Source organism: Ambystoma mexicanum, chromosome 4p, assembly GCF_040938575.1.
Source record: "Ambystoma mexicanum isolate Mex_15411 chromosome 4p, UKY_AmexF1_1, whole genome shotgun sequence".
Classification (NCBI taxonomy): Eukaryota; Metazoa; Chordata; class Amphibia; order Caudata; family Ambystomatidae; genus Ambystoma; species Ambystoma mexicanum.
The window spans coordinates 1,113,404,062-1,113,430,235 of record NC_090927.1 but is presented as its reverse complement, the minus strand read 5'-3'; the positions used below and the strand labels follow the sequence as shown (position 1 = coordinate 1,113,430,235).

General features: G+C 47.7%; 1 protein-coding gene across 1 annotated transcript in view; it reads right to left on the bottom strand.

Annotated features, from left to right (window-relative positions):
* FNDC1 (fibronectin type III domain containing 1) overlaps positions 1-26,174 on the bottom strand; it is a 962,270-nt gene that overhangs the window by 760,602 nt on the left and 175,494 nt on the right. Inside the window, exon 2 of the mRNA XM_069606705.1 lies at positions 21,913-22,119. Within this exon, the coding sequence (XP_069462806.1) occupies positions 21,913-22,119 (207 nt within the window). The remainder of the gene's footprint in view (positions 1-21,912; positions 22,120-26,174) is intronic.

The window sequence follows — 26,174 nt, the reverse complement described above, 5'->3', positions numbered from 1 at the left end:
GGGAGGCAGCCCGTACACAGCTAGTGGCTAATTACTTCACATAGAAATCACACCCCTGTGGAGTGCACACTGCCCTGGCACATTCCATCTGACAATCAATGATGACTCAACCTGACACTGATCCTGAATGTCTGGAGAATCAACCGTGAAAACCATATCAGCCTGAGATTGTTCACCTGGAAGTGTTACAATGTGTGCATCCCTACCCACACAGACACCACCAATGCAGTTTTGTGAAGAAACACATTCAAGCAGCTAAAATGAATACCCACTTGCAAAATGCAACAAGAGGACAGTGCCATGTCAGCCAACCCATCCCCAGCACCGCCACACGACACACCGTGCCATGTCATGCTATTTGCAGGTAAACAAAGTAATCCCCACAACATGACACTAGTGTCACAATGTACAGTGTCCCTAATTGAAACTTGCAACACCTGAAATGCTCACAGTAATGCAGGACCAACAACAAACTTGAGCAGGTACTACCATTAACATGACATCACAAATGTAATAAATTAGTAGTCTCACCACCTGGAAATGCCTGCACTCCCACCACTACCAACTGTGCAGTGTTGGCGCCATGTAGAGTTGTAGGTGCACTGCTGCCAACATGGACCCCATCTCCAAACTAGAGGGCCTTGTGTAGACATGAGGAAGGGACCTGCAAATTGGGAGGTAGACACAGATGATGAGTTACACATCAATGCAACATGCAGTGTACAACACAACAGCAATATGCACTAGGAATGTATACACAGTATTGACTAGACTACCCACACATGTAGTGGGAGTCCAATGTCACCATGTAAGTCAATGTCACTTGGGCACACCCTTTGCAAGCCCATGGAAACGGGAAGCAGGAGGGGTGTGTGTGACTCAAATCCAAGCATCTGAACCAAATACATGAGAAGCCTGCATGTGCCCAGCCACAATGCAGCGTATGCCCACAGGAACCACGGAAGGCAACAAATTGTCCCCAAAAAATTGGGGAAAAAATAATTAAAAATAAAAATAAAAATAAAAATAAAAAAAATCAATAATGCCCATTGATGGGCCCGGGGGCGTTGGGGAGGCCACCCAGGAGGTCCGAGGACAGGGTGCACACCAAAACCCACCTGTGTGGATCCTGGGGAAAAAAAACACCTCCATGGGCTCATGGCCTACACGGTTACCCTAATGTGGGAGTATCTCTGCTGTCGCTATTATCACCCTGTGCAGCTGCATCCGGAGGTGGTTGCACTATGGGAGGCAGCCCACGCAAGGCCCTAGTCTGCTCCTCCATGGCTGCAAGCATGCGGGTGTGGTAGGTCTCGTTCTGGAGGATGAGTGTGCGGAGGTCCCCATGCAACAACTCACGGGATGCCCGGACCTCCGCCCTCGTTGCCTGCATCTCAGCTGAGAGCGTACGGGTGAGGCGCTCCAGCTGCTGTTCTGTCCTTTGGTGTGTTGAAGCCTCAAGCTCAACAAGAGTCGTCCTGAGGTGTAGGAGCTCCTGCCTCAGGGCTTCCCTGTGGCCCTGGGACTCTATGGAGATGGCCTCCTGCAGAGTCCCCAGTGCCGCCCGCCTGTCCCTGTTGGACGCCAACATGTCCTCCCTGTGTGACTGGCAGATGGAGTCGGTTGCCTGCTGTAGTCGCTCCATCAGCCTTTCAGGGGGGACAATGGAAGTGGCCACCCTATCCATGGCCTGAGCCATCATCTCGGATGATGCTGCCTGTTGGGTTGCCATACCGTAAATGGATTGCTCCCATGCGGTATTGCCAGGTGGCGTACGGCCACCACGTCGGCGGGCACCACACCTGTCTGGGGCAAGGCGAACTGCGCCTTGCTGTGCCGGCACTGCCTGAGGCTGCAGGACTGCATTCCCCCTCTGATCTGCTGGCCCAGGAACAGGATCAGATGTCGCGGAGTGTGACCCTGCATCCGTAACCACCAAAGGCGTAGCTGCCAACACTGACATCCCCATTGAGGGTTCTGACCCTGGTGCAGGTGGGTGGGACAGAACAGAATCCCTCCCTGGAACACTCACCTGCGACAGCACTTAGGTCTCATCATCCGAATCAACACCTGAGTACAGCTCGGGGGAGGTGCAGCCAGAGACACCCCTTGAGAGCACGACCTGCAGCACTTGTGGGTTCTCACCCACCACCACACCACGTCCCTCACTGGTGGTTGGTCGGCCATCGGACCCCTCCTGGGTCTGCACCATCTCCACAACCCCAGCAGTATCAGGTGCGTCTTCCCCTGCAAAGACATGAAAACAAAGAAATGGAAACAGGCATTAGCACCATGGCACACAATGAGGGCTGAGAAGCAAGAGAACCAGTACTTGATTGACACATGTCCCACATGACTAAAACCCTCCCATGCATGCACCCTCACTGCGTATGAAGGGGAGGCAAATGGCACACATTGATGACACCAAGATGGAAGATGAACACATTTTCTGCATGCTGCCTGGCAGTGGCATCACACATTGGCCTGTGATTGCCAGGTGAAACACACATGCCATCACACAGATGGCATGTACCATTGCTATTGAGTGAAGATGGAGAGGAGGGCAGCACCTATTCATTCAGTCCAGTTCCCGCATGTAATAGCTTTTCTAATTCAAACAGGTCACATTTTTCACCTGGAACTGCCAGTCCAAAATGGTCCAATTGCACAGGGACATGTGTGAACAAATGATATCCAGGTAACAAAGTCACTCCACTTTACCATAGCCATGTCAGACATGTGACTAGAGGACTGCGAAATGCCTAGTAAAAGTGGTGGAATGCAAACAATCTGACTGAATGAACAGTGAAAAATAAGCAACAACGTTGTGGCAAGGTGACACTTCAAGGGCAACTGGCGTGCAGTTGGGCTAGATGTCTACTGTTGGCAGAAGGGATACTGCTATGGCCCAATGCAGCTCCGCAGGATGTATTGCATGAAGCACATGGCTGACCCATACGACTCAGGCGCACACACTCTCACCTGGCACACAAACAGAAGCCCTCACACACACACCATGCACATGGATGACACACACATGCATGTGCACTCACCGGACAATGCCTCGTAATCAGGCAGATCTCCCACGCCTTGGATCTGTTCCTCCGTGACGTAGGTCCCAGCGACTTACTCATGTGGAGTGAGTTCCATGTCTACTACTGGAGACCCACCTCCAGTCACTAGAGTTGCGGAATGACTTGAGGCCAGCTTACTCTTTGCCCTGCGCTTTAGGTCATTCCAGCGCTTATAGCAATCATTGGCTGTGCGCCTCACGATTCCAAGGGCACTTACGATGTCCGCAACGGTCTGCCAGTGTGCCTGTATTTGCACATTCTCTGTATTTGCAAGAACGGACGGTGTGGTCTTGGATCCTGCAACAATGACCATCTCGTTATCATGTGCGGACACATACTCGACAAGTGCATTCAGTTCGTCATCCGTGAAGCTGGGCTTCCTCGACGGGCCGGACTGTGTAGCCGTGTCTGGGGCATCAGCCTGTGCCGGACGAGAACTCTTCCTCTTCCGCTTGGAAGGTGGTGGTGATCCTGAGGGTCCTGCGCCGCTCTGGACACTAGGGGCAGGAGCCCTGGTGGACTCTGTATCAGGAGTGTGGGATTGCACACTCAGCATGGGAGTTGGTGCAGGCATTGGCTCAAGTGTAATGGTGTCAGGGGGAATGTCAGCAGGATGGACTAGGACCGACACTGTCCTGGCTGGGTGTGTGAGAGCTGGGGTGGATGGAGCCGCAGCTGCCCCTGCAGCCTCTCCGCCCTGCCTACTTGGGGCAGCAGATGACCTTGCTGCCCCAGATGCACGTGGCATGATGACATCAACGTGCACCAGCGCACGTGTCATAGGCCTGCTGACCTGGAAGTCAGCCATGGAGTCAGCCAGGTCTGGTGCCACAATGGGCTGGTCCAACAAGGGCTGAGCATGAATGGTGTCAATATAGCAGTAAAATTGTTGTTCAGTATGTCCATGATTCTTTCCAAAATCAAAGAGAATAATCACTTATTCACTCCCAACAATTAAAACACGATACAAAGTGTATAAATGAAAGCTGAAAAAACACACATAAGGCATTTTACATTAAATAATGCCAGTGTACTTGGAGTTTTCTAGTGCTCTATCTGCAAACCAGTGTATGAATATTTAATGGCCACTAGGGTGCCAGCAACTAGAAGAATCCAAACACTTGTACCGATAACACACGATGCTTAGATTGCAAAGGCACCTTAATGGAAGTGTCCTTGTTAACATCTAAAAGCTTGTATAGACATAAGACACAGTATAGTGTCAAAAAATGTAACACCGTCTATGTGAACAATTCTATACACTGATCTAAAAAAAACACATGAGACCAGCTCATGCTGTATCAAAGTCGACCGGTTTCATAACCACATCTTATTCGGGTCATCTTCATCAGGACTTTATTTAATGAGGTCTTGACTCCCTGTCTGGGATCGCTGTCTTGCACCCTTGCGTGTGTTTTTCTATTCCTAAGGGAAGCAGAAAGTGGAATAATCACATTGTGTTCCTTCCACACTACTACTGGTGTATACTACTAAGCCTCTAAGGTGCCTTTTTAATCTAAGCATCGTGTGTTATCGGTACAAGTGTTTGGATTCTTCTAGTTGCTGGCACCCTAGTGGCCATTAAATATTCATACACTGGTTTGCAGATAGAGCACTAGAAAACTCCAAGTACACTGGCATTATTTAATGTAAAATGCCTTATGTGTGTTTTTTCAGCTTTCATTTATACACTTTGTATCGTGTTTTAATTGTTGGGAGTGAATAAGTGATTATTCTCTTTGATTTTGGAAAGAATCATGGACATACTGAACAACAATTTTACTGCTATATTGGCCTGATGAAATGTTTATATATATTAAAAATGTGTGTTGAAAAATTACTTCCTCTATAGACCGTGATTGAGTGTGACGATGATTTTGTAATTCTCGGTAAGAATTGAAATTTAACCTTGTTTAAGGTTCAAGTAGATTTACCCCTAGTGTTCTAGTACATGGATGGTGTCAGCCACATCAGCCTCAACGGGAGGGGGGGGGATTATGGGTGCCCTTGACTGGTCCTCCACACATGGGGGGACAGGCTCACCCTGCAAATAACGACCACGTCCCCTACCGGATCCACCGCGGCCACCACTTGTGGCTCTTCCACCTTTGCCACCCTTACGGAATCCTCGCCTCACAGCCATGGCACTGATGTTAATGTGCGTATGGGAGTGGTTGTAAACTATTGTCCTGGGCAATTGGGGGTCAAAGGGGTTGGGTACCAGATGTAATTGTACCCTAGTGCTCTAGCAAGGCTGAATGTAACCCCTGGGGAAAGATGACGGGTCACGCTACGCACAGGAGCCCCAAAAAAGGGAGATGACGTGCACGCAACCCCTCCTAGACCACGTGTGCAGAAAGAAAAACCTGCACTACGCTGTGGCACCCAGTAACACAAGAATGAACGTATGCGTGTCACACGCAGCCTAGAATGACCTCTGAAGGGGTAGGCTACACACGGGGCAAGCACAGATGTTAGATACGTGCGTGACTCACCGTCTGCCAGGTAAAAGAGCGTGAAAAAGGAGCGCGTTTGGTTGGCAATACCCCCGCCAAAAGAAGATTTGTACGCTGTCTGAGGAGACAGGACAACAGTAGAAGGGAACACTGTTTGAGGGAACAGGCCCAGGTAAACCAGTAAAAGATAAAAAAGAGAAAAAGCTGTCAGAGGTAACAGGGAATACGAACTTGAAACGCCGTGAAGTAAATCGCGTGTGAAACGACAAGAAGTACAGAATTCACCCACTCGCTCTCCAAGAAAAGCACGTACAAGGAAATGGTGTTCTACACGTACCTTTTATACAGGCCCACACGTCCAGCGTCACTTACGCGGCGTGTACGCGCTAGGGCCATTTCCACCAATTACACGCTTTGTCACTTCTGCGTGTAGGGCCATTTCCACCAATTACACGCTTTGTCACTTCTGCGTGTAGGGCCATTTCCACCAATTACACGCTTTGTCACTGCCGCGTGTACGCGCTAGGCCCATTCCCACCAATTACACGCTTTGACACTCGGACGTGTCTTTCATTTTTTTAACACGCAACATTTTCAAACGTGTGCCCAATTCAACGTGCACGTGACTTCATAGACGCGCATACGCTGGCGACGCGTTTACGCGCTAAGGGCCTTTGGTCCAATGACATCGCATATGCGTGCTGCCGTGCATACGCGCATGGCCCTTTCCTCGTATTACACGCGGACGTGCAGTTTTTCACGCGCGCTGAAATGCGCATGCACGTCTGTACGCGTCCCGTCACAGGGGCGCTTGCGCTTCAGGGGCCTTCTGTCCAATGAAAATGCGTATGCGTGCAGACGCGCTTACGCGCTAAGGGCCTTTCCTCGAATTACACGCTGACGTGCAGATTTTTCACGTGCCAAATCACTCCGTATCAAGCTGGCCACGCGTATGCACACGGAAGACCACGCTCCTGCCCAGAAGGCCGAACTACTGCCCCCCAGAGCCCCGAGCACGCTCCCACCTGCCATCTGCTGCTGCCTGACTGCCTGCTGCCCACGTGCACTGCCATTTGCTGCCTGCACATCAGCCAGGGGTGCTGTTGCTGTGACCACCCCTGCTGGAACCGAAGACTCCCGACTGGGATTCCATCGCTCCACAGCCCAGCCCCAGGACCCAGTTGCCCACCCACTCCTGCCTCTGGGGTTGTCATGTCGGGGCAAACACCATCTGTGACCACTGACAACCCCCGGCCAGAGAGGCAGAGGGGCACCAGCTTCAGTGCCACCGAAGTTGGTGTCCTGGTGGAGCAAGTCCTGGGGCAGTATGATGCCCTCTTCGGAAGTTCCCGCGCGGACAAGGAAGGACGGACTCGGATCTGGACTGACATCGTGACTGCCATCAACGCGGAGGGGGTGGCAGTCCGCGACTTACAACATGTCAGGAAGCGCTGGGAGGACTTCAGGTCCAGGACCCTGAACAAGGCCTGGCGCCTCTTGAAGGCAGCGGATGCCAAGGGGCGCCGGGGCCACTTGTCGGAAGAACAGATGAGGGTCCTGGAACGCATATCCCCAGCGCTCCACGTCCAGGTCCTAGAGAAGCAGACCCGTCTGGAGTCGAGCGGTGAGTGTACATGCATCCTGATTGTGAGCAGTGCGTGTAGTGATTATTCGGTAGTGTGCAGGTTGCACATCTGTTTGTATGGGGTCGAGTATGGGTGGGGGTGTACAGGGCCGTGGGGCTGACACATGCGAGGGCTGTAATGTGTGAGACATGGATGGTGCTTGTGTGTGTAGGCTTGCATGCCAAATGCAGTTGTGTGGGCACACATGTTTGGATGAATGTGTATGTAAGTAGACATGTCCGTGATGTCACGCATGTATGTTGTTTTCGGCTGCATGTATCAGCACTGTGTACATGTGCATGTGTGTGTATTTGACAAGGGTGCAACAGTGATGCAACATGGATGCATGTGACAGCAGTATGTGGAAGCCTGATTGGCAGATGTGACATGGATGCCCGTCTGAACAGTGCGACAGTTGGCAGAGGTGTACACATGCATGCAAGTGTGGTGGTGTGTGTACATGTGTGGTGCACTTCCTGTGTTGCATGTGATGTCGGGCTCACCTTTGGCTGCTCATGCTGTTGTATGTGTAGGGATGGTGGTGGCAGTTGCGATATGGCTGTGGTATGGCTCATGTGTGCGAGTTGTAATGACATGTGTGTTGGGGATTGTGATGACATGTCTGAGGTTTGCCAATGCCACTCATGTGCAACTGTCATGTGTGTATGTGTCCATTGTACAGTGCCCCGATGCCTGTGTTTTGTTTCTCCCTGTTTGCAGCGTCAACTGATGAAGAGGGCGGAGAAGGTGCTGTGGAGCACAGCGGCGGGGATCCCACCGCCAGCCGGAGACGCAAGGCCCGGCTCCCCTCCCGTGTTGTCATCTCGTCGGGGAGTGAGGAGTCCGGTGCCGCGTCCCAGGCCGCAGCTGCCGGGGGGAGGTCCAAGAGGCGGAGGTTGGAGTTGGACTCCTCGGCAGCAGAAGGGGCAGCTGGGACCCCACAGGGCCCAACAGGGGAAGATGGCACGGAGTCATCCAGGTTGGTGGGGGGTTTGGTGGAGGAGGAGGCCGTGCAAGCACCAGAGACGGGGTCTGGAGGTGGGGATCCCACTGGTGCTAGTGGTGCAGTGCAGGACCAGGGACAGGAGGCAGCACAGGCCGCCGCAGAGGTGCCTGTGTGCAATCCTGTCCCCGATCATGTCCCTGCATCATCTTGCACCAGCAGGGATGCCTACGTCCAGACCCGTTTTCAGGCAGGGGATGAGCTGACGTCAACTGGCCTTCCTCTGCCTGTGGACGTGGCTATCCAGGTCCGGGTTGAGCCTGTCCTGGCTGGTGTGGCGTTGCGTCAACGGGCCATGCGAGGTGACCTGCAGTCTTTTCATGGAGAGACTGCACGTCATCTCGAATGGCTCGTTGACCACGTCAGCCTGCTGGGACAGGTCACCCAGGCCGGATTCCTCCGTCTGATGGGGCTTGGTCCGACCCCCTCCTCAACTGGACCCCCTACGCGCCAGTCGTCCTCTGTGCCATCTTCCCACCCATCAGTCACCTGGGTGCCCTGTGGAGCTGCCTCTGACGGTGCGGCCAGGCTGGTGGAGGAGGCATCCCTGCCACAGTCGGGAGTCGGACGTCCAGCAGGGGTGGCCACATCTACGACTGCACCCCAGCCCGCGGAGGATGTGCAGGCAGCAGGAGGCAGTGCACGGGCAGAGGCAGAGCAGCAGCAGCAACATGGTGGGAGCCATGAAGGCTCGGGGCCTTCGACATCGGAGGGGCAGGCATCGGCCGGAGGGCAGGAGGACCCAGGACAGAGAGTGTCTTCCGTGTGGCAGCGGTTGGGCCACGCCATAGATGCGGAGCGGCGGCGGGCGGAAGAGGCGCGGCTCACAATGGTCAGGGCGGAGAACTCCATGCGGAGGGCCCTGAGGCGGGCCGAGTGCCTCAAGGCAATCCGCAGGGGGTTGGAGGAGGACACGGCGTCGTCCCTGCGGACCCTCGGGGCCATGGAACAGGACCGCCTCCGGGACATCGAACAGGAGTTCGATGATGCCCTGGCCCGGAACACCACGGAGTGAGCCGCTGGACTTGCCCGCCGCCTTTGTATATAGTTCTTTAGTTTTAGGTTTCCTTTGTTTGTTCTTATGATTTGGAGTCGACGGACACTGCTCCACTTTTTGTATATAGTTGCATTTTAGTTAGGGTTTTTTGTAGGTTTCCTTTGTTCAGTTGGGCTCATGGACCCTTGGAAGTTTTGTACATAGTTCTTCATTGGATTGATTTTATTTTTCATTTGACATTTGGTGTTTTTATTTTTTTAAACGGACATGCAGCTTATCTTTTTTTCATTGCCATTGTAGTTTGTTTCATTTCTTTTGCATTCTTATTTTTTTTAATACAATTTTGTTTTCATACTTCACTGTGTGGTATCATCTCATTGGTTTCATGCATGTCATATTGGGTGTTTTCCCATTCAATTGCAACCATTGTGTGTGACGGACATGGGTTCATTAGCTTTATGAACATTGGGGGTGTAACATGTAATTTCCATTTCCATGTGGGTGAATGGGTTACTTGGTAGGGCTTTTTGGCTGTGGAGGCTGACCATAACGCATATGATTGGGGATTGTGAGGACCTGGTGGAGGCTGCCCATGGTGGCTGGGGGGTGGGGGTGCAGGGGGACATGAGTGGGGGCCTGGTGGAGGGTGCCCCTGGTGGCTGGGGGGTGGGGGTGGTGGGAGACATGAGTGGGGGCCTGGTGGAGGGTGCCCCTGCACTGCTGGGGGGTGGGGGAGGTGGGAGACATGAGTGGGGGCCTGGTGGAGGGTGCCCCTGCACTGCTGGGGGGTGGGGGTGGTGGGAGACATGAGCGGGGCCTGGTGGAGGGTGCCCCTGCACTGCTGGGGGGTGGGGGGGGGGGGTGGGAGACATGAGTGGGGGCCTGGTGGAGGGTGCCCCTGCACTGCTGGGGGGTGGGGGTGGTGGGAGACATGAGTGGGGGCCTGGTGGAGCGTGCCCCTGCACTGCTGGGGGTGTGGGTGGTGGGAGACATGAGTGGGGGCCTGGTGGAGGGTGCCCCTGCACTGCTGGGGGGGTGGGGGTGGTGGGAGACATGAGTGTGGGCCTGGTGGAGGGTGCCCCTGGTGGCTGGGGGGTGCGGGTGGTGGGAGACATGAGTGTGGGCCTGGTGGAGGGTGCCCCTGGTGGCTGGGTGGTGGGGGTGGTGGGAGACATGAGTGTGGGCCTGGTGGAGGGTGCCCCTGGATGCTGGGGGGTGGGGGTGGTGGGAGACATGAGTGGGGGCCTGGTGGAGGGTGCCCCTGCACTGCTGGGGGGTGGGGGTGGTGGGAGACATGAGTGGGGGCCTGGTGGAGGGTGCCCCTGCACTGCTGGGGGGTGGGGGTGGGTGGGAGACATGAGTGGGGGCCTGGTGGAGGGTGCCCCTGCACTGCTGGGGGGTGGGGGTGGTGGGAGACATGAGTGGGGGCCTTGTGGAGGGTGCCCCTGCACTGCTGGGGGGTGGGGGTGATAGGGGACAAGGGTGGGGGCCTGGTGGAGGGTGCCCCTGGTGGCTGGGGGGTGGGGGTGGTGGGAGACATGCATTGTTGATCAGTAGTGCAAGTTGACATGTGGGTTGGCTGGGGAGCATGCCCATGGTGGATGGGCTGCCTGCGGGACATGAGCAGGGGTGCAGGGTAGTCCCCCGTGGTGTGGGCTGCCTGCAGGGGCCGTGGAGGTTGTGGAGCGTACACCTGGGAGGACCCACACGGCCAATTCACATGTAGTACTCCCCAGAACCCCTGAAATACACATACCCTGCTGAAATCGCGTGTGGAACTTCCCGCGCACCCCTGAAATACACGTACCCTACTGAAATCGCGTGTGGAACTTCCCGCGCACCCCTGGAATACACGTACCCTGCTGAAATCAAGGGTGTGGAACTTCCCGCGCACCCATGGAATACACGTACCCTGCTCGCACTGGGCCAATCGCGTGTGGAACTTCCCGCGCACCCCTGAAATACACGTACCCTGCTTGCACGGGGCCAATCGCGTGTGGAACTTCCCGCGCACCCATGGAATACACGTACCCTGCTCGCACTGGGCCAATCGCGTGTGGAACTTCCCGCGCACCCCTGAAATACACGTACCCTGCTGAAATCGCGTGTGGAACTTCCCGCGCATCCCTGAAATACACGTACCCTGCTGGAATCGCGTGTGGAACTTCCCGCGCACCCCTGGAATACACGTACCCTGCTGAAATCGTGTGTGGAACTTCCCGCGCACCCATGGAATACACGTACCCTGCTCGCACTGGGCCAATCGCGTGTGGAACTTCCCGCGCACCCCTGAAATACACGTACCCTGCTGGAATCGCGTGTGGAACTTCCCGCGCACCCCTGGAATACACGTACCCTGCTGAAATCGCGTGTGGTACTTCCCGCGCACCCATGGAATACACGTACCCTGCTCGCACTGGCCCAATCGCGTGTGGAACTTCCCGCGCACCCCTGAAATACACGTACCGTGCTGAAATCGCGTGTGGAACTTCCCGGGCACCCCTGGAATACACGTACCCTGCTGAAATCGCGTGTGGAACTTCCCGCGCACCCATGGAATACACGTACCCTGCTTGCACGGGGCCAATCGCGTGTGGAACTTCCCGCGCACCCCTGAAATACACGTTCCCCGCTTGGCGTTTGCTGTTTGCCAGCCCGGTGAACTGGTCCAGGGTTAGCGCAGCCCTTTGCGATGATTTAGCGATTTTGATGGCTTTTACTTGCGCGAGGGCGTTCTTGGGGGCGTTACTGGCGCTGCTGCAGGGTCGCTGCGATTCTCTGCGCCACGGCTGGTTTGGGAGCCTAAAATCCATGAATACGCTGTGCGCGGAAATCGGTTTTAGCGCACGTGCCTGGCGCAGACAATCGCACGCGGACACTCTGCGCCAGCCGCTTGCGACACTTTTCTGCGAAATTCTATGAATTACCCTGTTAATGTATAACAGACTAACAGAAAAGTCAAAACTCGTATAATTGAGCATAAGAGTTGCATAAAAAATAAAACTATTCTGGCACTTTTAGTGAAACACTTCATTGAGAAAAATCATGGCTGTGAGGACTTTAAATGGACAGTCCTGATGATAATACATGGCGCTAACCATAATATCAAAAACAAGCTGCTGCTAGTTCAAAAGCTCATTTTCCTCACTCAAAGTGACAAGAGAGGTCTCAATGAAGCCATAGAATGGCACAAGATATGACCTCAAATCTCGACTGTTTTGAGATTTTACACCATTGCAGATACCGACCTCTATTAGTCGGTCACTGTTTTGAAAGTAGGATGATTTGGGTAACACTACCTCTGAGTTCAATTACACTAGAAAAATCCATATATTTGGATACTGGTACATAGATATACCATCTGCATCTACAATAGCTTGACATTGCCTAATAAAGATGGTCTATTAATGATAAAAATACAGGAAGCAAGGCTTTATTAAAACGTAGCCATACTCTATATAGGAGGTTTATCTGTGTCTGTTCAACTCCTGACTTTTATAGTAGGTGTTCTCACTAAGGACTTTTTTCATTTTTTCATCTCACATTTGTTTCGTCTCTACCCGCCCTAAGATGGCGGTTCTATTCACTGTTGCTAGCAGTGTATTCAAATATCTATTATCAGATATTTTTTAACTTTCTAAATTCCCACATCCACTAGATCTAATTAGTTAATGTTGAGACAATTATAAGAATATGTTTTTCACTAAACTATCGCCCTTTACCAGACTAGTTCAGTGTTTTTCAGTGTTTTCCGGCGGTTTACGCACACTAAAATAAGGACTTCCCTACTTACTAGTTCTATCAAAATGGAGGTCACTATCCTTACGAGGTTATATTAATCACCACAAGTGTTCCCTAACCTCGTTCAGAACCATTCTATAGATTCCATCCGGCTGCCATCCTTATTGAGAGCTTTGCTGCACTTACAGATCTTTAAATATTAACAACAGGTAAATGCACACTTTGCGACTGCGAATTTTTCCAGCTGCATGCATAGAGACGCTATTTTTTCGAACGTAGTAATCTTCCATTAATGATTTGCGCTCTATATATTATCCTCCAGACCAAACTTTGAGTACATTATCCTGATCGGAATCCAGCCAGGACTCTAGTAAAACTACTGAAAAGTTATCCCCAGCAACATCATCCGCAACATTTTTCATTCTTTGTGGAATTAACCTAATATTCATCCTCATTCAAAGTAAGAATATTTATATTACTAAAACTTAGGAACTGGGCCCTATTGTAAATAGAGACTTACACAGTCTTGCATTTTACAACAGGTGCAAGACTACTCTAACAGCTCAGTACTAAGCAAATACACTGTGATAACCAACACTGAGAACATTGGTACAGATTGGACAACCTGTTCCAACACTTACCGATTAAAGACACAACCCAAACCAAGAGGTAAGCCCTAAAGGAAATTGTCTATGAGAGAAACCCGGAGAGGGATAATCTAGTGTTAGAATACGTAGGGCCTCATTACGACCTAGGCGGTAAGGGGTTAACGGTGCCGTAAAAGGTGACGGCGCCATTAAACCCTTACCGCCTAATTACGAGGTCCCTTTGTGGGTCCCGGCCTTAACGGCTGTTTTTACCAGCCGTTAAGGAAGGCACCTGCAAAGGGAATTTCGAGGTAATTACGGTACCGCAATTTGCGGTACCGTAATTACCGCCTTCCCCATTCCCATTGAGCCCTATGGGGGCAAAAATGGTAATGGGGAAGGGCCAATGGTGAATGGGGAATTACCGCCCTGCCAACCTTGGAATGGGGTGGTAATTCCGCCATTCACCATGGCGGAGTTGGTAAAATACTGACGTCAACCATGGCGCTAATAGCGCCATTGTTAATGCCAGGGTCGTAACAAGGCCCCTAGTCTCTAAACGCAATCCACATGTTTTTCACAGATTGCAACTTGAACATGTTGTTCCACTTCCATTGATGGTATAACTGACTAATGAAGGAAACCTCAATTAGGACTAGATCCACACGCCGAAGCAGGTAATATTTATACCAGCCTCTCAGCATTGACAACTATAATTTGTCATCAGGAACTGTAGCAATTAAAGCTTACCATGTGTTCTACTTTTATCAACAGTTACTCCAACTATAACAAGAAAAATACTTCAATGACAAAGATCAAGTGTGTTTTTTAGTATAACTATAGCCCAAGTGACATCCCCTGACGAATGTCCCAAACCAAAGTAGAGGACAGAAACATGTTGAGTCCCAAGGTCTAGCAATAATATATCTAGAAACCATCTACTAATGCTAATGAATTTTGTCTAACAACAATGAGATTATAATGAATATATATATATTGTTGTCGAACTAACTGAATGAACTCTATATTCAGTCTCCTAATATTGAGGAGTTTATTTGTCACAAAGACTATTGTTTTGTTTTATAATAGTTTTTAATAATGTATGCACTTTATTTCTCTACAAAATAAAGGATATTAGCTCCAGCATCAAAGAAATCATCACTAGAGAGCTGTGAGTCAAAGATGCTCAAGGCCTTTTTAATTTCATCTCCAGTAATTTTATCTAAATCCTTAATTTTCCATGTAAGGGTAGATCTGTCGTTAGTGCTAATCTTATAGTAATTGTATGAGGTAAGTGAAAGGAATTGTACAAAATGATCTGACCAATGAATTGGTTGCATTTCCTTCAGCAGGACATAGTCCTAGCAATAATGACATCTAGACAGTGTCCCTTTAAATGGGAATAAAATGTCCTTAAGGGATGAAGATCGTGGTTCTCCAAGAGCCCCCACACTACACTAGAGTCAGGTTTGGAGGAGTTGTCTACCAAGATGTTCCAATCACCCAGTAGTATAAGTAATAATTAAGAAAGCTTTTGATATGAAAAGAACATTGTTTATATTGTGTATGTTTTTATCTTATTTTGAATACATTTGTATGTTCTTAAAATAATGTCTTCCTTGGTCTAACTGTTGATAGTATCCATCTAGCTCCTTTGTTTACATTGAATATAAAATGGTCATGTAAATATTTTCCAAGCATTATTGTGGATGTTGCAGTACAAAGCCAATTGAGCAGTATGTGTTGTTTTTGTCTTGCTGTTTCTGTTTTGCTCTTTTTTTAAAAGCAGACTTTTTAGACAAGCATGAACTGACCCACCCAGTGAATGTTAATGTGGTCATCCATTGGTCTATCAGAGAGGAGTATGATGTGTCCACAATATAAATATTTGGAGCAGTTTAATGCTAGTAAAATTAGTTAATAATGGCATAATCCTTGTCTATCAATACAGTACTGAAATTATTCCTGCTATTTATTTAAAATGTGTTGCTTATAATTGTTCAATTGTTCTATTTTTCATCGAATCGATTGCAAAAATATCAAGCCGGTTTCCGAAAGGGGCTCGGAACAGAATTGAATGGTATGATGGTCTGTTGTTTGAAGGAGGAGTCTGCAAGGGCTGCAACTCTGACTTTGTATATGGCAGCCATAGATTACACCCAGGCCTTCGATTGTATAAATCAAAGTCTTTTATGGTCAAAATTGAGAGATTGACAAATTCCATCGGCCCCACTTTTCATCTTGGTTCATTTACACGAGAACACATTTCTCCAAGTTAAGTTGAATGGACAGGGTGCACTGACAGAGAGCTTTTGTTCTAGGAGGGACCTCCATCAGGGCTGTGTTTTGGCTCGCTGTCTGTTCAACCTCTTCTTGTCTGATTTGGGAGAGCACTTGTCAAGATCCACCTACGCTCCTCGAGGATCTCTACTATTTCGTTTCTGTACATTACATATGCAGATGACCTGCTCCTTCTTGACAGGACTCAAGTGGGTCTACAAAAACAATTGTCTTTGATACAGGAGTATGCAATAATTGTGAATTAAGTATCAGTGAGAGTAAAACATATGTTATTAGATTCACCTGTGCTCCTAAAAATAAATTAAAAATGGTGTTCACATGAGTAGTGGGAAGTCAGACAATAACTCCCACCCTGGGGTTCACAAACTTGTACTTTCACTGGATTCGACTGATAATATGGGTGCCTCTTTGTTACACATCTTGAGTAAGGCAACCCAGGCCACTGCCCAGATGAGGAAAATCCAGGTCAGATATTGCTGCTTTTCACTTTTTCCATTATTAACCTACTACTAGATGAAAGTGGTACCGAAAGTATTATATGGCATGGAAATCAGCCACAAAACGAGAGCATTACTGTATGATAGAGTCGAGTCATGGGTGCGGAAGTGGGTGTTGAAGCTGCCAGATTGCTTACCAATTCCAGCACTCAGATTGGAACTGTGTCTAACATCATTGGGCTGTCACTTGGATTGGAGGATCTTGTCTTTGTACAGAAAACTGCTGGACTCGCCAGAGGGTTCCCTGTATGAGGATCTTGCACAAGCCTGTAACCGGCCAGCAGTTACATCTGTGGCTAACTTCAGAACGTGTGCTGAGTTGATATTTGTGAGAATGGAATTAACAGTAAGTCATTTAGTTTGCAACTATGAGGCAGTCAAAAACACTCCAACATAAACACGACTAGATGTCAATTATTACAAGGATGAGATCCTATAAACTGTACAAGAGTTTGTCACCTTGTGATAAGCCTTTGGGGGTTATTCCAAATTATCTGAAGAAGTTCCCCAATGGTTATTGGAGTCTTCAATTTTTAAGATACAGACTAAACTTGCTGCCCACGGGTGAAATATGCGCAGTCAAATTGGCAAGCGAGGACAGTCCAAAAGGTTGTGCTCTCTGTAAGAACGAGGAGGTTGTTACAGACCAGGGAGCAAGTCCTGGTGGCATGTCCGTTCTTGCAAATACAGAGAATGTGGTTGGGCCGGTCTATCCATAATTCTGCTTACTTAGACTCGGGGGACTTTTTGAGACATATCTCGGGAGGTGATGAAACTGCTGTGACCATTCTGTGATAAAGATCCTTCACTAAGCTGGTTTGGTGCGTATTTGGTGGTGAGGAACTTAATTTAATGTACCTCTTTGTTCTGAGTCTGTGAAAAATAGAACTGTTTCCATTTTGTCTTCTATCTAACTGTAATATTTGATTGGAATGTATTAGCTCTTGTTGTTTGTCATTTTAGCTTTTTTATTCTATTTTTAAATGTATGATGATTATGTTTGGAAAGATCTTCTTTTTTGTGTTTTAATTTTTTCTATTTTTCTTCAATCTCTTGTAATTCTGTGTAAGGTTGAGTAAGAGCAACCAATATCACAATAAAGAAAAAGAAAACAATTGTTCGTTAGGTGTTTCCATGAGTATTTATATTGGTTTCTTTTAACATGTAGGTGATGTTGATATTCTGTTTAATTTTAATTTATACTAATGTGTTTTGAAGTATTTTCTAATTTTATTGGCTGCAACTATCAACTTTCTAAGTTTCTTTAATACGAATGCTATGTTGATATTCTTTCTGGTTGCATTTTATACCTATGTGTTTTAAATTATTGTCTATAAAGATTTCTATGAGCCAGAGATTTCAGTGTTTAGGTGTGTGTGTGTGTTCCAATTTGCAACTGCTCAAGAGATGCTTTCAAGCTAGTTCAGATAGGGAGGTTTCACAGAGAGGGGTATCCAATACAATTCTCTAAAATGAAAAAGTGAGTACTTTAAGTAGCAGTGGACTATTCTGAGAAATGTCTAATATTTTAATATATGTGCTAAATATGTGTCACTTAGTACATTTAATATTTTTTAAATAAAATGTATTTGAATTCATCTTTACATTTTATATTTGTAGTAAAAGGTGGGAACTTATTTCGCAAAATCAAGCACAATATCTCAACATAATATCATTTTGTAAAAATGTACATTTTATAATTGAGCAAGAATATTGAATCTGACAGAAATTAAATGTATGTTTGTGCCAAGAGAAATATTGCATTGTTACAATTATAATGAATGGCATATCTTAAAGGGTGCAAAGAAGAAAACAAGAAGAAAAAAAGGTATCTAAAGCAAACAAAGTTAGCATTAAAAGTGTCCCAGAGGAATATGCTGTCGAGAGTTTTGTTTAACCCTGCTTCCTGCTAGGTGGTCATATGTGCATTTAGCCAACATTCTTGTGTAGCAGTAAGTTATATATGGTCTACATGCTAGATGGATTAAGGACAAAGCCTGGATTTTGGGAATGTTCTTCTGTGTTTACGAAATAGGTTCTTTCAAAACATTTGGCAGGACTTCATGTAAAACAGCATCAAAGAACCACCTTCTTATCATTTCTATTGTACTAATAAAGATCAACCCTACAATACTTTTCTGGTCTTGAAGGGGGCAAGGGGAACTCTCTTGCTAATGTGGTTGGTGGAATCTCCTACTAATTGTATCAAAGCTTTAACAGATCCTTGAACCCAGTGTATTCTTCTGTCAATAATGCCCGTCTTCCCATTCTGGCATTTTTTTTCTGGAATTAGATATATTTTTATTATCCACTATGTCACAAGACGGCCCAGAATCACAGGGTCTCCAGGACAATCAAAGGGTAATTATTTAGACTTTATAGGGGCTACGTCCATCCCTTCTTCTCTCTTCTCCCATGGACACTCTAAACTTCGTCCTTGACACTTCTCTCTTCTCCCTTGATACTTGAACCACAATGTTACCTGTCTGCTAGGCCACACACCCTGATGTCAACGTGCTGTAAGGCTGACCTACTTTGACACTTTCTACCATGCTATGTTTCTCTGCATGCCTGACGTATCCCCAGTACCATGAGGTGAGGCTTTGCCAGTCTGTATACTCACACCTATTTTGCCTTTTATGCTGTCTGCATGCCTGATGAAACCCCTCGTACCATGAGGTGAGGCTTTGCCAGTCTGTATACTCACACCTATTTTGCCTTTTATGCTGTCTGCATGCCTGATGAAGCCTCCCGTACCATGAGGTGAGGCATTTCAAAGTATGCTTCTACCACCCGCCACCACATTGTAATCCTTATGCGTGTTCTCGTACCTTAAGAACTGTATTAAGCAGTTACTGTGAGTAGTGCCTAGATGCCTCAAGGCTTTGTGCGCTGAAATAAATGCAAAACGAAAAAAATAAATGGAGCCCCTCCCTAACCCAGGTGTCCTTAACCCCAGGCTAGTGATATTGCTTGAAAACATGTACTATCTAAAACTTAGTTCTTATGCTGCAGTGTTTTCGCTAAAGGCAGGCCCTCTAAACTCTCTCGGGGACTTACTAACTCTCCTTACTCTAAACAATTATTAGTGTTCTAATAGGGATATGCGACTGGTGCCTTGAACACACTCGGTTGGATTAAGGCTGGTTCATATGGTACTTTTCTGGCACACTGGGTAGAAATTAGGTCTTGAGAAGAAGAGAGCAATTCCCAGCCACCCCCTTTTTCTGTTTCGATGGCCATTATGGTACCCTCTATAGTGGGAGATAAAGGAATCCCCCATGATCCTGGAGCGCCAGATGTCAAAGGGACTCCCGCCACCCATAACAACTTGAGAGCAATACCTGACTTTGGTAGGTCTTAACTTGGGGTATTTCACCTGGCCCTACCTGTTCTGTAATTCCAAATGTCTTGCAGTACCAGGGGGAAAGTGCATTTTCTTAATGCAAGTGCACTCAACATTGGCCAGCATACCCGATTTGAGGTTTCCACCAGTGGGTTTTCCCACCAGCAGAGACCTTTAGTCAGGTCAGCCAGCAAGCCTATGATGGGCATTACTTTACACCAGGTTAGAGGTCACAGGTAACTCCCACCTCGCAGGGCAATAACACTGCCAGGTAACTACTATAGTTACTCTCAGATGAAAACTACTGCCCAAAACCTGAATATGGGCTCAAAAGTCGGAAAAGTTATTTAGTAATTGCATGCAAAGAAATGCAGATCCATCCCTTCTTGCATTTTCTCTCATTCCGGCCATGTTCCTAACACTTGCAGGGATTGTGATGTGCTGTTGGGTTTTAAACATCGCACTTCTGAACTGTTCATGGTCTCTTGCCTCTATGGAGCCTCAAGAAAAGTGGGCTGGGTATGATTAGTAGGGGCCGAGAGAACAATGAAAGATTGCTTTAATAATAATGTATTTCTAATATAGCACTACGCACCCATAGGTCTCAGAGCGCTGAAATAACAGAAGACATTATTATTTCACAGAGCGGTACTCAATGTATCAACCTCAGAAGGATGAGTTGATCCTGCCGGGATTTAAACCTGCCACTGCAGGCTGCGCACAAATATCAGGGGCGAGCACTTAGCTCACTGTGCTATCTATCCGGCTGTGAGGATGAATGTAGATGAGCAGTAAGGATCGGAGAGCTGGTATGTTTCTAGATGAATTTTGGAGGGGCAACTGATGCAGGTGTATCAGGGATCTTCATAAATGAGGATTGGTGAACTTGAAAATGTGTTAGACTAGCTTGCCAGAGAGGTTAGGAGTTCTCATGGTGCTTCTGTGAACAGGGGAGGGAGTGGTAGCTGGTTTAGACCAGCCGCGAGCCAGCGGTTTAGTTCATGTGTGTAGCATTTAAAAATGCAAATAAATAAATAAATAAAAAGTATAGATGCAAAGTAATGTGTTGAGCAGGTTGCTGCACATGTATAGCTGAGGTGCCAACATGGACTTAAAATATCCCAGCAAATAGTACAGTGCAAACAACACAGTATGCACTACTGAAGTTTGAAATAGCACGATGGACAGGTGGCCGGGTCACAATGACCCCCTCTAGGCACAGTGTAAATATCGCACTAACATCAGCTAGCAGAAAGCAGCAAGGGGGAGCCACTTTATGGACTGGCAACATTGTGGAAATGTCACAATGGACCCTCTAGGAGAAAATATAATAGTTCAAATATCAATATGGACCGGTGTTGTCTTTGGGCAAATCTTTGCCAATGCGTGCATTGGTTAAGCTGCCATAAGAGGCTGTGCTATGCAATTCGGAGTCCAGAAGCCAACACCTTTGGCTGCCATCTTTGCGTTGACATTATTGGCACCCAGCCAAGTATTCAGGGGGAAGCTATCACCTTGTTCAGGTTGGGGACGGCAAGACAATTCTTTGGCAGTACTCTTCAATGGCTAAACTGTCATAAGGGGCCCTATCATGCCATTCAGTGCCCAGAAACCCTTGCCATCGCTGCCATCCAGTTGTGAACATTGTTGGCAGTAATCCAACACTAAAGGTTGTAATATTTATTGATCTCGGTAGAGGAAGCTCTCACCTGGTGCGGGTTAAGTCTACGTGGAGACAAGCTTCGAACTAGGTGGTTATGCTTTATCAAATAACCAGGTCTTTAGTGATATTGGGAATGTTCAGTGGTCTGTAAGTGGGGAAATCCATATGGAAATAAGTTTCATAGTTTGGCTGTAAGATTTTAAAATGCGGATCCTCTGTGCCTTCTTCTGATGTATCATGGAATTGTTAGTCTCCCATCGCTGCTGGACTTTAATGGTAAAAGTAAGTGTATGGGTCAACCCCCGCCCCCAAATTACATTCATGATGGCACTAATAAGTGAACATACATAAAATAGTTAAACCTTACCACGGTCTATCCTCCCCCATACTATGTCCTAGTTGGCATGTCCTAGTGGGCATATTCTGGGTGAAATCAATATCAAAATAATCCCTGAAAGGAATTTTGTTAGGATCCTCGGATGAGCTTCCTTTGCGGTTTGTTGCAGTTTAAAAATGGTTTGACTTGTCTAATCCCACGAGAATGTATAAATAAATCAAATCACAGCAATACCGCTAAGTTCATTCCAAACAAACCAGCAGTCAAAAAGATGACTTAACTTACCAACATGTTTCACCTCAGGGCTCACATCATCTGTTTTCAGTGGTGTAAGGTCCATCTTCCTACTCCTCGCTCGTGTCCCAAAGAGATAACTTTGTGCTCTACGTGCCCGCTCGCTACCCGCCGAGTACAAGGGTCTCTCCTGCACCGCACCTTTTTCATCAGACGACCGAATGCGTACTCTCATAGGCCTGCCAGGCATTTTCTTTACTAGAAAACAATAAAAGAACAAACTATTTGTATTTGTATATATTGAGGAGAAGGTAAGCGCTTAAAAAAAGCAATGGTGTGTATGATAATTACAAGAGTGCCGGCAGCCTTCCCTATTGGCTAAGAACTAGAAGGTTGTGGTACAGCTGGTAGAGATATGATCTGATAAGTAATTTATAACGCGCCTGTACACAAGTGTTTCTAGGCACAACAAGACTAGGAGGGGGGACAGAAGAAGGACAAAACAATGATTGTACTAGCCCTTGTGTCATTCAGATCGTGCAAGAGATGCCAGGGAGAAAGGTTAAACACCTGGGGAACACCACAAGTAGAGAGAGAGATAGAAGAGAGGAAGGACCCCATTTGGACCTTGGAGGGTCGGACAGTGAGAAAGGAGGTCAACAAGGCCAGGGCCTGACCAGTGATACCCAGGTTGTTGCAGAGGCGATTGAGCAGGATGGCATGGTTGACTGTGTCAAAAGCAGAGGATAGATCGAAGAGAATGAGGACAGAAGGAAGATTAAAGTCAAGATTAGAAAGGAAGTCTTCATGGGTGTTCAGGAGAGCAGTTTCCGTGCTTCTGGCAGGTGTGAAGCCAGACTGGTGGTCGTGGAGACAACCAACATATTCAGTATGCAGATTAAGCTGGGTGATGGCTAGCTTTTCCAGGAGCTTGCCCAGGAAAGGTGTGATGGAGATCGGGCAATAGTTAGCCGGAGAGGAAGGATCGCCAGAGGGCTTCTTTAGAAGGGGGTGCATAAGGGATTGCTTAAGAGGGACAGGAAAGTTCCAGTGGCAAAGGAGTGATTGCAGAAATCGGCCAAAGGCTGGGAAAATGGTGTTGATATGTCATTGATGGTTCTGGATGAGCAGGGGAGAACCTTCTTTGACAAGGCTTTCATGGATTGAGGGGAAAGAAGAAGAAAGGAGGAGAAACTGCTGAAGACGGTCCAGGGGTGGCAGAAGAGGAGGAAGAGAAAGTAGAGGAAGAGAGAGTGGACCGGGTGTCCTGAGTTTTAGTGGTGAAATGAGAAGCCAGGGCCATGCAAGATGGGGGTATGAGACCATGAATTAACTTGCAGACGAGAAGTAGGAATTTAAAGAGAGAGCGTTTTTGCATAGTGAGCCACACAACGTGGTGGCAGAGAGTAGAGGTAGGGGAGTGTGATGAATTGACTTCTGTGCCCTCACACTTATGCACACCCCAAGCAAACACAATCATAAAGGTACAGGCACAGTTAAGACATATACCTCCTTTACCTTTTGTGGTAACGTGGACTGTGGTTCAATAAAATATATATACTTTAATTAAACACAAAATGTGCAACAATAATAAAGTGTGCACCACTGTAAAAGCCCACCCCCGAAGAAAGAACACATAATATGCAAAGATAGAATTGATGTAGCACTCTGGGTCATGAAACAAGGGGAGGAAATGCAACAATAACCTCAATGTTCAACAAGGAGATGTTCTTGAGTTCTGAAAAACGATTAATGTGACATAGCTAGTTTCTAGGGCCCAAATTGGACCAGGGGGCAGATATCAGTCAATAATACCTTTGCAGGGTCTTGTTGACTCGACATCAGCCATCCAGGCTTCTGGGTGCTATTTTGCAGTTTGATGCGGTTTGTATGTGGCAGTCGTTGAGGTCCAATGGCAAGCAGATGTCGAAGCAGGGTTGAACTGAAGAAGGCTGTGGTTCAAAACGTTACTCAAGCGATGTTCAGGTGGTGAACGTCCTGATGACAGGATGCGCAGATGAATCGGTTCAATGTGGAGGCTCGAAGAACACAGTTCAGGAAGACTAACAGGGTTGGTTCAATCAGTGACCCTTTTTGCGATGAAGAGCTGGAGGTTTGAATGGCAGTTCGAGCAGTGCAGATATAGCAGTACTTCTTGGTACGAGCCAAGGCAACAACAGCCTTTTCAGATGGCGCGGTGCATCAGTGAATAGGTTTGAACGTACAAGACAGCAGTATGAAGTTGAGATAGTGCCTAAGACAGCTCCGGAGTGTTCTGGTTATTAGATCTTGGTCAAACTCGCTCGAATCACAGCTTGCAGGGGTTCAACAGTGAAATGGGAAGAACCCTGGATGCCTTGGCTCTCTGAAGATTTGATGTCCACTCCAAGGTCTCAGGGACAAGATGGGCCCTTTTCCTGGGTTCCCAAACACAGGGGAGGCCAGCACACACTTCTCTGGGCTATTACAGCAAAATGACATCCTGGACAGCAGTGTGGCTGGCAGAGATGCAAATCTTGTTTGAGCAGCAGTTTATTCCCAATTATCCATGGGGATAGTTAGGGGAGAGGACTTGCCTCTGTCTTGGAACACCTGCCTTCACCACACAACCGGAGGACTTTGGAAAGGACTGCTCTGGGCTCTGCTAACAGGGTCCAACAAATCTTATTGAAGGTTTGAAGTATACAGATGATTCAAAGAAGTGGTGGGAAACACCTTCTTTCAAAGTCAAAAGTCCTCAGGTGATCGACTAAAGTTAGTTTGCTTTAGGGGTCCAATCTCTGTTATTGTAATACGTGGAATTTGGCTCGTGCCATCACACCCAAGGTGATTGGGCTATGGGAAGTGGAGGGGACAGAAAGGAAAGATAGAGGTATAGAAAGACAAGATGTGAAACCTTCCTCCAGCTGTAAAGAGCTCCCTCTGGCTACAATAGCCCAGCCCCTTCCCATCTCAATTGAATCAAAAGTATTTTGGATATGAAGCACCCATTGTGAATGGGTGTGCCCTTTGATTCCTGTCCCCAGGACAGTGTTCTGTGGAGTGGCTATCTCTATTTGGAGGATAATACCTGACCTCACAAAGGAACAAAGAGAGGCAATCCCCTAGGCTACAGTTCAGCCTGTCTGGGGAGAATATACATAATCCTTTCATAGGTGAGCTATGCTCACAACGCTGACACATGTGTGATTTTAAATGGCTGTGGCTGTAATGATCATGAGAAACACCATCCACCATATCATAACTCAGGTATGGCTTATATTTAAAGATTTCTCTGCCACCAGAACAGTAGACTCATAATTGTGTAGCTTTTGCAAGAGGGATGTACATTTTAAATGCAGCCCCTGCACTGCAGAGACTTGGCTGTCACTGCAACTGTCAAGAGGACACCTGTGACCTCTGAACCTCCTCTGTGCCACTGGAGAGCAGGTGCTGCAGATCAGGATACTGATGCAGCTAGGCACAGGTGTATAATGGATGAGTTTGGCGGTACGGCCAAAAGCGGTGGTAATGCAGTAGTAACAGAGTTACCACTGCATTACTGCCATATTACCGCACCACCGACTATGGGTTTGGAGGTAATGGGGAGGGAAAACCTGCCAAAAACTGCCAGAAACTGGCCAAATCGATGGAATTACTGCCGGCAGTAATTCTGCAGAAATCCCCATGGAGTCCTATGGACTATGATAAATGGGGACTAACACTGCCTATCACCACTTGTAATCCAGCAGTAAATCCACCGGACCACGTGGCAGTAACGGTAAATCCGTGTAGTGGTATTTCGGCAGATTTACCACCAAAATACCACCAAACTTGTAATGAGGCCCATTATGCTTTTGGAATGGAGTTTTATTCCGATTTCCCTTCCTGGAATAGAATAACCAGCATTATTTTATTAATTAATACAAAGAAAAAATGTCAGGGCTTTTACGCTATTGCTAGATGGCAATTCTTTGCCGTGAGGAACCAGGTAGGTTGGAGAAGTTGCGTATAGCAACGTTCAGGACTTTGTTAATGGTAAAGAGGAAGGCCAAGGCGGAGGCTTGAGCAGTAGTCTAGTTTGCTCAGCAACCGTGTAGTGCTTGGAGTTTTGGATGACTGGTGGCTGAGGTCGGGCCTCCTTTCCTAATATCGAGAAGGTTAGTCCTTGCAGCCGTGGCAACAGCCATGATGAACTACAGGAGCCTAAAGTCATAGTTAAAGAGGAGCCCGAGGTTGTGAGCTTTGGGTGAAAGAGTATGGGGATGTCCAGTGAAAACGAGAAGGGAGATGCCAAAGTGGGTTAGCGTTGAGTATATTAAATATATAAGTTA